Source organism: Vigna umbellata, chromosome 8, assembly GCF_029865625.1.
Source record: "Vigna umbellata cultivar VRB3 chromosome 8, Vumbellata_1.0, whole genome shotgun sequence".
In the NCBI taxonomy this organism is placed as follows: Eukaryota; Viridiplantae; Streptophyta; class Magnoliopsida; order Fabales; family Fabaceae; genus Vigna; species Vigna umbellata.
The window spans coordinates 35,561,412-35,575,666 of record NC_142172.1 but is presented as its reverse complement, the minus strand read 5'-3'; the positions used below and the strand labels follow the sequence as shown (position 1 = coordinate 35,575,666).

At 30.6% G+C, this 14,255-nt stretch overlaps 2 protein-coding genes and 1 non-coding gene across 3 annotated transcripts; 1 reads left to right on the top strand and 2 right to left on the bottom strand.

Annotated features, from left to right (window-relative positions):
* Positions 1–3,243: 3,243 nt before the first annotated feature.
* On the bottom strand, positions 3,244–4,500 carry LOC124823703 (uncharacterized). Its single transcript, XM_047295979.2, has 2 exons — positions 4,316–4,500; positions 3,244–4,057 (listed from the first exon to the last, which is right to left on the bottom strand). The coding sequence occupies exon 2, from the start codon at positions 4,050–4,052 to the stop codon at positions 3,660–3,662; it is 393 nt and encodes a 130-aa protein (XP_047151935.1). The 5' UTR covers positions 4,053–4,057; positions 4,316–4,500; the 3' UTR covers positions 3,244–3,659.
* Positions 4,501–5,056: 556 nt separating this feature from the next.
* TRNAI-AAU (transfer RNA isoleucine (anticodon AAU)) lies at positions 5,057–5,130 on the top strand. The gene has a single exon. It is a non-coding gene; the product is annotated as a tRNA-Ile (tRNA).
* Positions 5,131–6,520: 1,390 nt separating this feature from the next.
* LOC148194577 (uncharacterized) lies at positions 6,521–7,611 on the bottom strand. Its single transcript, XM_088095604.1, has one exon. It carries the CDS (start codon positions 7,588–7,590, stop codon positions 6,625–6,627), a length of 966 nt encoding a protein of 321 aa, XP_087951730.1. The 5' UTR covers positions 7,591–7,611; the 3' UTR covers positions 6,521–6,624.
* Between the last annotated feature and the right edge of the window lie 6,644 nt (positions 7,612–14,255).

Genomic DNA, 14,255 nt, shown 5'->3' with positions numbered 1-14,255 from the left:
ATACATTGTATCTGTTACAGTTTCTATTTAAAGAAAAAAATCTTGGTCTGAGTTGACTAAATGTTTAGACAATTTTTTTTATAAACATTTTCTTACAAAAGAAAAGCAAGAAATTTATGTAATTTTTTAATCAGTTGAAATTAGTTCATGTATAAAATACTGTTTTTTACTAGTGAATTGTGTCAACTTTTTGTATTCATTAAATTTTTATTGTTAAGTTCTATAAGTTAATTTAATCTATTGGAGAAATTGATTTAATTTTTTTTTAAAAAGTTTGGAATTTTTCCAAACTAACAATTTTACATTCTGGAGAAATTATATAATATGTTCTGAAGTATGGTAACATTTTTCTGTATAATAATCACATTTACTTTAACTAGAATTTTCTTGATTTATGCAGAATTTTGTAAAAGAAGAATGTTCGGGTATTCTTATATTTCCTACCTGCATCCTTTGCATACAGGTAAAAGACAAAAGTATCTTAATATTTGTTTTTAAAAATCATTCCTACGTCTACATTTCTTGCACAGCTGTCTTCAAGTCCTTGCTGTTGGTGTCAACAGAAAATTTTCACTCCCACAGACATAAGGTTCTTTACAGAAGTATTTCAAAGTGGATTATCTATAAAAGTATAAAAAAGTAATTTAATTTTAGAATACTTGCTCTCGATAAAAAAAATATATATTTTAAGTATAGATTTTTTGGAAAGGAAAACTTGGAATAGATTCCTAGATGAATCAACCCAGTAATATCTTAGGTTAAGCAAATAAAAGTAATTTACACTGAGCTTTCCGGAATGGTTACGATATTTTCTGTTCTAAAATCCAAAATGTTGAAGTCTTTAGGATGTAAATCATGGATTAGGTATTTTAAAGTAGTAGAGTTCGTTTTTTATGTCATGTTCCAGGAATGATATCCCATGAATATTCATGTTAGTATTGTGTGTTTTAGAAGAATTGTTACGTGACTTAAGAGAATTGACTTGATTTTATGGCTTAATACCTCTTTTGGTTCCTCGAAAGAGGGATTGTGTTCAAAATGATCTTACATTTTTTAAAAAGTAACAAATGATTTCAACTTTTGAAAAAATGGGTCAAGTTAATCCTTTTTTGTTACGCCGTCAAAAATTAAATGGTGCAGTTGTCCCCTACTGGACAAAACTTAATGACGTGTCAATTTTATGTGATTGTGTGGCAGTGTTAGGTTTATTGACGTGTAAAATTAAAATTGGGAGAAAATAAATTGAGTACATGGCAATGTACTGTGAGAGAGGTTAAAAAAAAGAGGGGTTAGGGTTAGAATGAAAATTGCACTTTGGGATTAAACATTGTGGTGAAAGCTGCATTGAAATTGGAGTCAGTATTTATCTTGTTAAAGGTGAAGGTTTTCTCATTCTTATCCGTATCAGATTTGAAGGTTTCCTCCAAAGGGTTTTAGCAGCCATTAATATTTTTTTTGTCCCATTTGGAGGACGAATAAGACATACACAAGATTGTTCTTTTTTTCTTGGTTAAAAGATGTCGGCTTTGATTTCGTCTAGGCTAAGCTATTTGGTTTCCAAACTGAAATTGAAGCTGAGAACAAAAGCAAATCTAATAAGGTTAAGCCATTTGGTTCACCCAATGAAAATCTCAAGAGCAAAGGAAAGTCCTTTGACACTAATGAAAAGAAGAAGAAAGCATATAGGGTTGTAGAAAAACAACAAATGGAGTTTGCCCCTTTTGCTGCAAAGTCATTTTTAAAACTTGGGCTCCCACATGTGTTGATTGAGAGGCTAAAGGAGGAGGGTTTTACTATTCCAACTGAAGTTCAGTTTGCTGCAGTTCCCTCCATTCTGAATTACTGTGTTGATCAAGTACAGACCCAAGCTCAAATTCAGCAAAGACTAAGCGTCAGTTAATCATGATTTTTCAACTGTGCCTTTTTTCATCACAATTTTAACCTCACTGCCACGCAACTGTCACACAATAAGATAAAACTAGACACGTCATTAAGTTTTGTCCAGGGTGGCAACTGCACCGTTTAATTTTTGACGCCGTTAGCAAAAAGAATTAACTTGACCCGTTTTTTCAAAAGTTGGAATCATTTGTTACTTTTTAAAAAAGATAGGACCATTTTAAACACAACTCCTCTTTCGAGGGAAAAAAAGAGGTATTAAGCCTGATTTTATTTACATATTTGTGATGGATGGGATAATTGCATGTGAATGTCAAGCTGAAGAAGAGGGCCAATTGCCTTTGTACAACAAAAAAGGATGGCTCACATAGTTAAATCAATGACACGAATGATGTGAGTTAGAATCACATTAGTAATGTTATGTCATATTTTGGAGGGTGTGTTAATATTATTACATATGTCAATCATGGACCAAATTTACACATACATAAACTTAGGTCAACTTTGATGTGATGAGATTAAAGGATGTTTAGGCACATTTATTCAACGAGATTTGGCATATATATTTTGAGAAACTTCTCCACAGACACTTTAGGTAGTGAAAAAAAAATCAATTTCTTTATTTGTTAAATTAACTTATTGATGAACAGGTTTGCAAAAAATATTTATTATTCACTTTTTAAAAATTTGATTTTTAATTCTTAAACTAATTATAACTTACAATTCTCTTTTTTCTTATAGAACTGTTTATGTCCATTGTTTCTTATAAAATTTTAAGTTACAATTCTCTGTTAAACAGACTCTTTAACAGCGACGTATACATTGTGTTGTATGCAAAACTTTGATGTTAAAATCATAACCTTCCTGTACAAAGAGCTGTAACAGAAACAAAATGAATCAAAGATGGTCATTCCACTGCACGAAAAGCATTATACCAGAAAAGCAACAATCATTCTAATGTTACAAAAATAATATTAAATTATTTATTTCTACATGATATATATTCTTACATGGAAGATTAGCTCCCATTTGTGAGTGAAAATCAGTTGCTTGTTGACAACCCAAAGATAGAAAAATGGTTTCCATGCTGCTGTTCTTCGAGAGTACAAAGTTCCCATTTTGAATTTCTCTGTCATTGAAGTTAGTAGAGAAACAGCGTTAAACATAACATACCCTCATAAACATATGTAGTCGTGTCTATTTCCCTCTAAATCTTCGAATAGCACACTGAATGACAGCAGCAACAACGATCATCTGAGCTGCATTTAATTATAATAAGGTAACACCTTGTCAAAAAAAAAGAAAAATTCAATCCAAATGTTAAAGTCGTGACGTGGGCACATAACGAGTCCAAACAAGCATAGTATTCAGGGAAAGTTCCGAACTTGGTCATCATCAAGGACAACCTTAGTATAACATTGCCAAACAAGATAAAATAAGTGCATAAACTGCAACTTAAATTTGCAAGCTACCAGCTACAGTGACAGTAGCCAGCAGCAGCTGGTACAAGAATAAGTTCCATCTGACAGGTGTGTACCTACAAAGAGAACGAATGTGGCAAAAATTGTTTGCAATTCTGATGTATCTGTTTCATACTTTCAGAAAGCATTTCAAATTTCCCATTATGCATAACACAGCAATCCCAACAATAAACTTAAAATTATGGGATTGGGGAATTAACATTCAAAATTCCAAAACTATATACATCCCCTCTTCAACCTGCTTGACTGTACAAAATAATCCAATCACTTTCACAAACAATTTCAACTATGGGGGGCACTCAACTTGCACTGCAACCATGGCAACCTCTTCTCACCCTTGAGAGAGATGAAAATCTCACGGGCACTGGAGTTGTTCTCAAACAAATCCAAGGCAAGAAAGTAGAGCTGTTCATCAACACCTTGCAACTCATCCAACACCTTAATGCACTTGCTTATGGAGAACCTGTCCTCATTCTTCAGAATTGCATTGGCCCTCATCTTTGAAGCAGCAGCAATCTCCAGCATGGCATCCACAATGGCATCGCCGTTAGCCTTGCGGCTCCGCTTCCGACCACCGGAACCAGACGGCACAACAACCTGATGACGCTTGTGTCCATCCAACATATGCACGTCTTCACCAGAGCCAGAAGAGCCATCCTCATCCACATACGCCATTGCCACTGTAATAAGTAAAATAATCACATCACCATTCAAAATTACGACCATGCCTATCCTAGCTAATTCCCATCGCACAGTACAATTCACCAACAATGGGAGAAACAATCACACCGAAAATTCAAAGCCAGAGAAAACAAGGAACCCTGAAGCTAATTCTCACTAAGTGAACAAAGTTCAACAGGCCCAGAATGAAAAGAGACCATTTGTAATGTAGGATTAGGTTCGCAATGCGATTAAGGAAAAGGAACGAAACATCGTACCGTGTCGCAGCGCGGATTCCGCCAGATAGAATAAATAAGCTTTTGGGGAATCGCGATCTTCTTAGAGACTTGGTCACTGAAAACGCATTAATCAAAGTTCGAAGGATGCGTGAAATCAAAGTTCGTAGGATGCCTGAAATCACTGCAACTTCAAATACCCTAACAGGAAGAGGACACGAAAAAGACACTACTTTATTCCATTTTTTTTATAATTAAATAGTTATTACTAAAACTATGTTTTTTGTTTTGCTCTTATTTAATGATGTTTTTATTTTTTTTGTTATTCTTTTTACTAGCTGAATTAAAAAAAAACCCTCAAATTTCATCATAAATTTCATATATTATTATAATATTTTAATTTTTAAAAGTATTTTTTTCGTCAGAATATCATGCTAATAATTAGCACGAGGGTTAAATAATTTTTTAATCACTTTTAAAATTGATTTGGATTGAAATTGATTTTTCAACATTTTTTAAAAGTTATTATGTTACTTTTGAGTTAATACTAATTTTGATAGTGTCATAATTAACTATGTATTAATAAAATAAATAAATGTCATTTGTTAATTTAAGAGTAATAAATAAATTTTTTATTGGATTAATATATTTATAATGAAGTATACCAATATTTAAACTATTAAAAAATAATTTAACCCATAGATCCAACCTCAGAAGTTTGCAGAAGTAAAATTAGTTTAATTATAAAATATTTTAAATAAAAATAGCACTTGATAAACAATTGGTCTATTAGCTCAGTTGGTTAGAGCGTCGTGCTAATAACGCGAAGGTCGCAGGTTCGAGACCTGCATGGGCCATTTTCTTTTTGCCTTTTTTTCACTTTTGTGTTATCTCAGAAGTCTCAGCACACCTAGTAGATGATGCTCCACTCTTGACCATCCATGCTGCTAATTCAGAATATGAGATATATGCTTCACATGTGAAAACTTTCTGAAAAGAGCCATCTTTTCTATCTTCTCTCATTCCTTCTTTCTTTTTTGTCAAAGGGAACCAACCAAAAGACAACCACAACTTCAGCTGCTTCAGTTTATATACTCATTTCAGTGTGTTCTTTTTTAGGTCTTCAAGTTCATTGAATCTGTCAAGTCTAGGAACATGTTTTGGCGTCTCCTTTTCTCTTGTTGTAGAAAAGAATAGTTGCTTATATGTAGAAGTTTCTGTCCCTGTTTTGCCAAAATTAAAATTAACCAATCACCTGAAACCTATGGTGAAAGAGAAGAATAATGGTTTTGTCATTTCAGTATAAAAAAGGTTGTTTCTGTCCCTCCTTTAATGAACTTTTTCTCTTACTTTTTTAACATTTTTTGTTTTCCTATCTCTTCTTTTTCATCAAGTACAGATGGTTTGCTTTTGGAAAGTGCAAAACACTAAGAGGATTTGGATGCAATGAACTAAACAAGGAACAACCCACTTTTAATAAAATTTGAAACCATGCAAGCATTAGGTCTCTTAAAATTGTAGTAATATAATACGAACATTATTTAATTTTTTAATTTATTTTTTTATCAAAGAACATTTTTAGTAAGATTTGTTTACGGTAATTCTTAAACTTATGAACCATACTTCATACAATTTTACTGTTTTATTAATTTACTTTGTAATTCTTATAAGCTTAATATATTTGTAAATTCTAAAAATTAACTAGCTTTAATTTTTGTTCCTATATATCTTCTTCATTTTTTACCCCTATAAAATTTAAATTATTGTTTTTAGTCCTTGTCAAATATGCGAATTTTAATTTAAAGTATTGTTTAATTTCTATCATTTAATCATTTTAAAATACTATAAATAAAAAACATTTATTTTACATTGTTAAGAGTTTTTTTGACGTGTTATATGTTAACATTATGCAACAGCCTTTTGAGTGTTATTTATTTGGAGTAGTTTATTGAACACTTTCATATAAGTAGTTAATATTTTACAAAGTTAAAATCAAACTTAAGTTGTTTAGTTTTAGTTGATATGATATGCTATAACCTATCAAAGTTGTTTCTAAAGTTGATATACTCAGGCGTACGAAACTAATTGTCTATTCTAAATTTAGCAAATATCAGTAGCCAGCATCATCACACACACACCATCTTAAATTAATAAGTAACTTAAACTAAGAAAGAGAAGATCATCTCAGAATGTAAGAGAAAACACAAACATTAAATATAAGAAAAAGTTAAAAACTATATAATAAATTATGGTGATCAGTACAAAGATTCATTGTAAATATACGTATTAGATAAAAGAATCTATACATGAGTAACTGTCAGCAGCAAAGTGGCATGATTCGAGAAGTGATTCTAATTGGATCTAAACAGTGTAGTAGGCTGGGAAAGAATCCCCAACAAAGTCATTCTAACATCAATCAAACTTTTATACAAAGTCTTCACTCTTTCCTCAATAATTTCAACCCCATGCTCCAGTTCCCTGCAGCTTATCTTCAGTCTCTCAACAGCATATTTCATCTCCTTTTCCCGTTTACCCTTCATCTGCTCCTTCAATTCTCTAGCTGCAGCTTCTGTCTGCATCAACAAAGATGACCAACATCTCCTTCTCTGCATCTTCTTCTTCTTCTTCTCAGCACCCCCTTCTGCTTGATTTTCCAACTCCTCCAACATCTTCAACCAAGAACTCGTAGCCTGAGAAATCTTCATCAGGGGCAATCCACGTTTTTTATCAAACGATAGACCAAGCTCAAGAAACCTGCAGGACATCAAGGCCATGGCTTTAGACCCACACATAACCTCACTCAGTTCGGTTTCGTGACACAGCTTTTGCCGTAACATCTTCTTCAAACAAGAGTCATGGTGGTTCTCCATTGCTCTGCACCTCTTTTCCATGCTTTCACATGACTCCAAAAGCTCCAAAGCACGAGTCGTAGGCTTTGCAGCACCACCTCTATCGGCCAAATGCAAAACCACCCTCAATGAGTCCACGTACTTATTGATGTGTTCCATTTTGTCCATGAAATAATTGCATGCATCAAGAATCTCAACGTTGTCTTCAAGGTACTTATCAACAGAACCACGATCGGCACAGTCTTGGTAACAAATTTTGACAAGAGAATCCGAGGCTATTTTCTGTGTGGTGATGGCAGCATCAAGCAACTGAGCCAGCCCAATTTCGCCTTGTGAGCGGAGGGTGTTGAGCTCCGCCGCAAGTTCCCGGTGGAAGCGGGTTTTTTGCGGCAAAGGTGCGACCTGAGCCGGTGGTTTTGGGTGAAGGTGGCGCATGGGGAGGCTCCTTAGGATGGTTGGTGCTCTCATAATTGGTGGTATAAAGGTTTAAAATTGAATTGGGTGCATGAGGAATTGATAAGGTGGTGAAATATATATTTATAGAGAGAGGAAAAAGACATGTGTGAATATGAGAATGAATAAAAGAAAGTGATGGTACCGATAAGGTGGCTTCTAGCTGCAACTGATACGAAGCAAAAAGGGTGCATGGATGCCGTTGAAAGGGGTGTGGTGGGGTCCACTTCAATTCTCTTTTAATTTGTGGTGAATGAAATAATTGGATGACAACGGTGGTTGTTTTGTTTTGTTTTGGTGAAAGTGAGATAGCTGTATTCAGACTGCGTGGTGGATCAGAACATTGCCACCTATTCAACCACTCACTCTCATCGACCCACTTCCCTTCACCAATGTGACTTTGCTTCCAATTATTGGGACACAACTCTTGCATACCAATAACATCTAAGCTTAAACCTAAGGTGCCACTGATTATTACTACCATAATTATCAAATTATTTTCTACACATGAAATAAGGTTTTTTTTTTTTCATAAACTAAGCAACTTGTTAATTTTGTTATATATAAGTTGTTAAATAATAAGAATCAAAATATATTTTTTTCATCTCACTGTTTACTTTTATACTCGTATACTGAATGATCGTCCGATCAATATTTTCATAATTGACCGTTCGATCAATGACTTCAAAGAACATTGAAGATTTTTCTAATCCTAAAATAACGTCAAAGTTGACCATTCAGTTAATATTTTCATAGTTGACTGATTGATAATTATATTGTTAAGACTATCATTACAAATTCAACATGTTTAACATGTAAAAATAACATGTAAAAACAAATAAACAAGCTTATGAATTTTTGGGTAATTGAGTTAATCATAATTAAAAGTTGATTTCGAAATCTGTAAATATAAAGGTAAAGTAAAAAGATAATTGATTGTATTTATTACGAATTTAATGTTTTATTGTGATAAGCACTCAAATAAGTTTAACTGACTTTCGCATAAAAGTGTTTTTAATAGATGTTCACTTACTCTGTTGACCTTCAAAACCAAGGAAGAACTAAAAACTATAAGAGTATTATAACGGACATTCAATGATAAAGTTAAACGATTGACCTAAAAATGTAAAACAATAGTCATCAAAAAAGTTATATTTATAAAAAAAAATAGAAAGACAAAATAATAACAATAAAGTGAATTTAAAAATTTATTGAAATGTCATGGCCTAATAATTTTACCCAGGACGCATATTATTTATTAGTATTTTCTACTATATTTATATATTTATTTTTCTTTCCCAAAATGTGAATAATTGGGGATATTTAAAAAAATAGTATTATGAGTGGGGCCAAGGCCAGATGGTTACTATACACAACATAATAATTGAATAGTTTAACATCAAACCCTCTTGTAAATTATTTTCAACTGAAATATCTTTCATATTTTTGCATTAATATTCGAAATGAGTTGCTGAGAGGAAAAGAATACATCATTGAGACGAATACAGAATATACCTTCAGAATGGTAGGCGCATAGCAACCTCTGACAGATGAATACTATATTAGATGAAGGATCCAGTTTGCAGGATTTTTCTCAAGACATAATGGAACTCATTGTCTAATAAGAAAGTTTTTATACGGTGTCAGGATCATATAACACTGCATGTTGCAGATGTAAGCATAAATTGATTTTAACAACGTTTTTTTTTTAATTTATATATTTTCAATCATTTCTTCACAAGGAGTAAATACTAAATTTGTTATCTTACATATATTTAGACATGAGAAAATTAACAAATAAAATTGGATAATATTTTTTTAATTAAATTATTTCTAAAAAGTTTGTGTGTGACAAAGTTGGGCAAGTCACTCAAACATTGTCAGCGGTGGAACCCTCCACATGTCATGCACCACGAATCTAACATTTGCTTACATTGTCCCTTTGTTCGCCACGTTTTATATTGATTTATATTTTATGTATAATATTTATCTTGGGAGAATTTGTTATATAGAAAAGTTGTTAGAAATGCCCTAAAAATTATTACACTCAAAATCTTTTGTGTAAAAGGTTACCTCTTATTCTAGTTATATATAAAATTCTAAGACTGATCCTTAATCATGCATAAAAACACCCTTCTTTTGGAGAAAAAAAAGAAAAAAAGAAACTAATATTAGTAGTATTTTTCTATTCTTCACAAATTTTCATTGTTTTTATGCTGATTAACATCAGTTGATGTTTTATGGGATTACTAGTTTAAAACTAATAATTGGATTCAAGGAGCAAATAAGATTATTCAACAACTCAAAACATCAAGGCAAACTAGTAGTTCGTATATATAAAAGAACAGAATTCATACAAATTTATTTAAATATGATATATATTTAACAAACAAAAAAGTTTAGTTGCATATATCATCAAATAAATGAAGTATTTTAGATCGCTCAATGATCTCAAATTTAAATTTTGATAGTTAATTATATTAAATGTTAGGACAAAAATTGACAACTATAATAATTTAACCTAGATATTACCAACATGAAGAAGAGTAAGTCTATTTCTAAAATAACACGATAAATAATGTTAAAGAAAATGCAATTTGAATAAAGATATTTTTATTTTTATATAAAAATACGCATTTCTATTTCCGGATAAAATTGAACAAAATAACAAAGCTCTGTCTTTCTTGTATAAATTTTAACCAAAAATTGGACGAAATAAAACTTTAGGGTTTTCTCTTAGCTCCTCAAATCAAACCTTCTTTCTTCGAAATAAGAGTGTGTAAAATGTCATATATTGCAAACAAAACTAACTTAGGTCACTATGACATACATTTTTAGTTAGAAAAGTGACTGAAATTAATTTCAGCAAAATCACACTTAATAGTTTATAAAAACCAGTAATCTACACTAAACAAAGGTCGGTGCTTTCTTTTTTCAAAAATGAAGAAACTGAAACAATTATGGAAAGATGTTGAAGGAATCCTTCTGCATATAATGTCAGGAATTCTAAGTACAGCAATTTGTACAAGAGGCTATACATGGGACTAATGCATGTATGTGAATTTTAATAATGGATTCTCAACATTTCTGGATTTGCATTAAGATTCGCAAATCCATCTGCATCATATCTAACCCTTTTGTTCAGACAACAACACACTGTCACACTGCACTTTTTCTCTCTATTACTTATTCATGATTTTTATACATATGAAAAATTAAGTGAGAGTAAACTATCTTAATTTAGAAGTTCGTTTAAACTAAAAATAAGATTAATTTATAATATATAAGTGAAAGTAAATTTCATCTATTTATTTTTTAACACCATATTAGAATTATGTTAAAAAACCTATTTATCGAGAAATTTGGTGACGTAATTCTTTACAAAATGAACTTAAATTTATAATTAACCATGTTCTTTGATTTTGGGATGGAGTGTACAGTGTTTTGTATTAAACATTTCACATGCTGCTTTTGAAATTTTATAAATCTGTTCTATTTTGTATCCTGATGGAATCCAATAACTTTAATCCCTAGCTATACATGGAAAATGTTGAACGTTGAGACAATAATTATATGAATGAATGATAATTGAGAATGGAATAGAAATTTGCAATAATTAAGTATTAGAACTTAGAAAGTTGTAATAAAATAAATGTATGCTAACACACCATAATTGTAATTGATTCAATGGACCTGTCGTACAACAATACGTACAAAAATATTTATGCAATGGTACTAACTGGAAAGATGCATGTATATGAAAAATTCTTAATTTGACTCATTAATGGCAATTAATAATGCATCATAACAAATTAAATGACATGGACAATGATCAAGTGAGGGTATTATTGAAGATGAAAGAGCCATGATGGGAATGAGTGAGACTACTCTAGATCTAAAAATGGCTTAAATACCATGTTATTTGATAGATGTTCAATTTTTATATTTTTTTCCATCGTATATGAGACATTGTTAGGAAAGGTAAATCAACTTAAATGATCTTTATATCTCATATTTAGTTTCATAATTCCATTTTTACACAAGTTTTATTTTCTTATAATAGGAATATCTTGTTTTCTTAAAAAATAAATTAGATCATGACTATATAAATAGGCATCTCATTAAACTTTTCATATAAGTGAAGTATTGGATATTATTTTCATTTGAACACTAATTCACTCGTAACACCTTGTTTAAATATCGTCTTTAAATTAAAAATTATTATATCTAAAATAGTTTTTATTATTAATAAAAAAATTATAATTGACTTATAAATTAGAATCAATAATAATAAATAGTTAAAATTTTGATAACTATAATACTAAAAACTAATTTAGATTCTAACTTTTAAATTAATTATGTTTTTTATTAATAATAGAGACTGTTTTAGATAAAAAATAATAATTTATAAAATAGTGTATAATATAATCAATATAGTAATTAGTTATTTTTTTTTAAAATTTAGTTGTTATTTAATTATTTGTTATAATCAATAAATAATTTTTCTGACACTTTGGTGAGAATACGTTGTATGTAATTTAAATCAGCGAGAAGTTTAACACTTTAAAGTGAATAATCAGTTCTTTAGAGTCAATATCAAATTAATCCATGAAAGATTAATGCATTGATTGTATATTTCTGAATAAATATTTTGTATAAATATTTTTCTTAACATTATCTCTGTCCGACACGTTAATATCTTCCTAATTTAACATTCCATAAAATGCTTCATGTATTCCTTTACAATGGAGTTTTCATAATTATATAAGCCGATGACTATGATATTTTAATAGTATGAATATAATCCAATGTTTCCAAAACCTGATTTTTGTATCAAATTATTTAATGTTTTTATTTGATTTAAGAGTAACAGTTTTTTTTTCTTCCACTAGTGTAATAATCGTTTTTTTATAACGAGTTTTTATATTAGTTAAAATTTCATCAATATAATAAATAATATTAAGATATAATTTATATCAGTTGTTTTAATAATATAGAAAATTTAATCTTAAAAGTTGATTAAATGTTTAAATAATGAAATCATGTTATTTTAATATTAAAATAATTAAAAGTATAAATAAAAATTTAGTTAAGGGTTTTATCATTTAAAATACAAATTATTTTTTTATAACTTCACTAGTGCGCAAAATAAGTGTTAACGTTAGAGTACGAAAAAACCAACTATAAAAATGATCAATAACATTTCTCTAAATAAATGTTCAATTTAGATGTCAGAATTTATACTTTTCCAATGTCATATGCTCATTAGAAGTTGGAATTCTCAATTTCTAACTTCATATTGAATAAATTTCATAAAAATGTTTGGTGTAAAGGTGAAAATGTACCAACGTATAATGTTAAATGTCCTAGTTTCAGACGTTAAAGAGTTATCAGACATTGAAATTTGGAGTTTTCCAACTTCATATACATTGTAATTATTTTTTAAAAGCAATGTCACCACATTGTTTCTTTGTGTTTTCTTTTCTTCTTGAACGAGGGACTTCGTTCACGAGTGGGAAAATGTTTATATTACCTTTGTTTAGATATTTCTTTAGTTTTTGTCGATTCATATTGTTTTTTCGTTTAGTATTGACGTCCTAAACGCGAGTTCAAACTCCACCACTTTTAGGGAAACAAACTCTTTCGTTCACAAGTGCAAGGAAAAGGAAAAGATCAGTTTTGTGTCATTTACCTTAAATGTATGTGTTTTCGCTACCTTGGTTGCCATTTGTTTGTGTTTTGATGAATTCATTTCATGTTTTCGTGCTCCATTGAAGCTTCACCACAGAGAGCAACATCAGGAAATTCTACCGGATATTTTGATATGTTTACTTTAATCATTAACAACTTTTTTGTGTTTTCAATAGCAAAATTTTGACATTCCTAATATTGAGAAAATTAGAAAGGAAGTTTTATCCCACATTATCGTCACATGGAGGGATTTTAAGACTAAATTAACATGTCTATACATGTTCGGAGACAAGCAACAAGATCACATCCATTCGGCCTAATCAATTCGACATTTGATGGACCTCAACAATTTGACTTCATCCATTTGCCCTGATCCATTCTGTCACTCGGCCTGATCCACTTGGTCTTTAATCGACCTCAACCATTCAGTCCCATCTACTCAATCTCATCCATTCTGTCTTTGATTGACCTCAACATCTCAACCTCATCCCCTCACAATCGGGCTAAAACATTCGGCTAAGAGCGAGTTCTAACTAAGGAACCCTTTCCAAAAAATTCCATCGACTATGTACGAGTTTCAACTAAGGAACCCCTTCTGATCATACTAAAATATTCGGCTAAGGACGAGTTTTAACAAGGAAACCCTCACAATAGGATTATAACATTTAACATGCATGGACACCAGTACCTTTTACTTTTCAAACTCATCCATCCCTTCAGTAACAGAAACTCGAGTTTGGAGGTCAGTGTATTGTACATATTTTTTTGGTCAATAAGTCAGACTGATTAACAAATTAATTACCCTGATTAGTTGGTGGATCGACCACCCTAATCGACTTAAGAATCGACTACTTTAATCAATTAACAAAGTCGACTTATTACAAAATAAAAAGCTAAACTAATCCTTAGTTAACAATAATTACAAATCAACGAACTAATTTTGATTAAAATATAATTAAATCATTATTAAAACAATAAAATATAGAATT